The sequence below is a fragment of the Crocodylus porosus genome, unplaced genomic scaffold (assembly GCF_001723895.1).
Source record: "Crocodylus porosus isolate Cpor-Errol unplaced genomic scaffold, CroPor_comp1, whole genome shotgun sequence".
Taxonomy (NCBI): Eukaryota; Metazoa; Chordata; order Crocodylia; family Crocodylidae; genus Crocodylus; species Crocodylus porosus.
Genome location: NW_017728911.1, coordinates 6,799,575 through 6,801,302, shown reverse-complemented (window position 1 = coordinate 6,801,302; position 1,728 = coordinate 6,799,575). Strand labels below are relative to the sequence as shown.

Sequence of the window (1,728 nt, the reverse complement as noted above, 5' to 3'; positions counted from 1 at the left end):
CGGAAACCAGTTTAAAGAAAACTGCCTCATGTAAACAGAAGTGTGCAATAAGCCTGTATTTTTATGCAGCAAGATCAGTAGTAGATCTTCAGACTAATGTTACAGCAGATTTCATCGTGTTATCTGAAAGTTTGATCTGTTTTCCCTGAACTCATTAAGTTTTGCTATTTTAGTGGAAAAAAGGATCGGCCCCATGTTCCAAAAACAGAGGAAAACAAGAACTAATATTATACTCTCCTTGTTCGTAAGGGAGGGAGCCTTTCTATTCTTATGATGTATATTGTATGTAAAAGTATACAGAAGTGAAGTTTAAGCCGGTGTTTCCCAACTTTTCCATCCCAAGACACACTAACATTAATAAAAAAATTTCATGACACATCCATTAATGTCTTTCCCATCCAAATACCTATTGTAGCTCTTTACCATGGCACAATTCCACGGCATACCTGTTCATTTCTGATGACACACTTTTGTACCGCAGCACACTGGTTGGGAAACACTGGTTTAAACTACTGAATGCATGCTTCATATGAGACAGAGCTGGACTGATGGAGATATCTGAATAACCCCTACAATATATCCTTGTTCTATGAACTACAGTTATACCCAGAAACCGACAAAATAAGACGATAAGAAATCAAACTGCTGTTCCACAGCAGCTACTTTGGTTTAAGTAATTAATTGGGCTCTCTTATCCTGAATATACACATTCATACTGCTTAAAAAAAAATTATCTTCTGTACAGTATCCTTTTTCAAATAACTTGAGTGCTCAACATGCAAATACATGGAGTTAAAAAAAAAGGCAACAATTTTTCCCATCACTTTTGAGCTGGAAATACAAAAGAAACTCTAGAATAAGGGGGCACAAGTGGAAGTATTTCATTCAAAACTTGTCCTGCAAATGTTTTTTTCTGAAACATGATAATCAGTGATCCTGGTTTTCTCAGTTAAAAAACCCCCCTAAATTCATGGGTTGTAGCTCATTTCATCCCATGCTGTGAAATAACAGGTTGTGATAGATAAAGCTTAACTGTATTCACCAATTCATTTAAACAACAATCAAGTTTCCTTACCTTGTCACAGTTCGTACCAGCTACTAAACAAGATACTTCACCTCCCAGACGTTTTGCTGCAGTGACAGCATTCAGCGTAATAGGTGTGAGCAACTCATTTGTGTGCTCAGCTATTACCAGCGTACTCTGAAACCGTCGAAGCACTGATGCCTTAACAGAGAGAAACAGAGCGAGCCAATACTTAGCGCCAAAGAAACAAACATTTTAAAGGGTTTTACAAAGATCACGTAATATTATATTTACTCAAATACAAGATATGGTCCACCCCGCCCAATCAGCATGGGGAAAAAAAGCCCCTCATCTTATTTATGTATAAAACAAAATCTCAGTAATAACACTGCTTATCATTAAACGCTGCCAAAAGGGCCATGTGCTCAATAATGGAAACCAACTATGAAGCTGACTACATATAAGCCACACTAAGTATAATAAACACAAAGCTCATATTAGGCAAATATACTGATGGGAACCTACCAGGGTAGGTTTGATTTCAATCACAATTTAAATCACTGGTCACGAAGCCTCAATTTAATCATAGTTTTCAACAAAAAGTGCATTCTTCTTGTTTGATATCCACTATTCATTTGACTTCTTGAAACTTTGCACTTTTAGAGAGGTAAGGGCTTGACTTTGTGTACACAAATTTCCAGAGA

At 36.8% G+C, this 1,728-nt stretch overlaps 1 protein-coding gene across 1 annotated transcript in view; it reads right to left on the bottom strand.

Moving 5' to 3' along the window:
- The window catches only part of ETFA (electron transfer flavoprotein alpha subunit), a gene marked incomplete at its 5' end in the record, with an annotated part of 40,292 nt that extends 39,013 nt beyond the window's left edge, over positions 1-1,279 (bottom strand). The window contains one exon of the mRNA XM_019533154.1: positions 1,076-1,279. Within this exon, the coding sequence (XP_019388699.1) occupies positions 1,076-1,279 (204 nt within the window). The remainder of the gene's footprint in view (positions 1-1,075) is intronic.
- Positions 1,280-1,728: the final 449 nt, after the last annotated feature.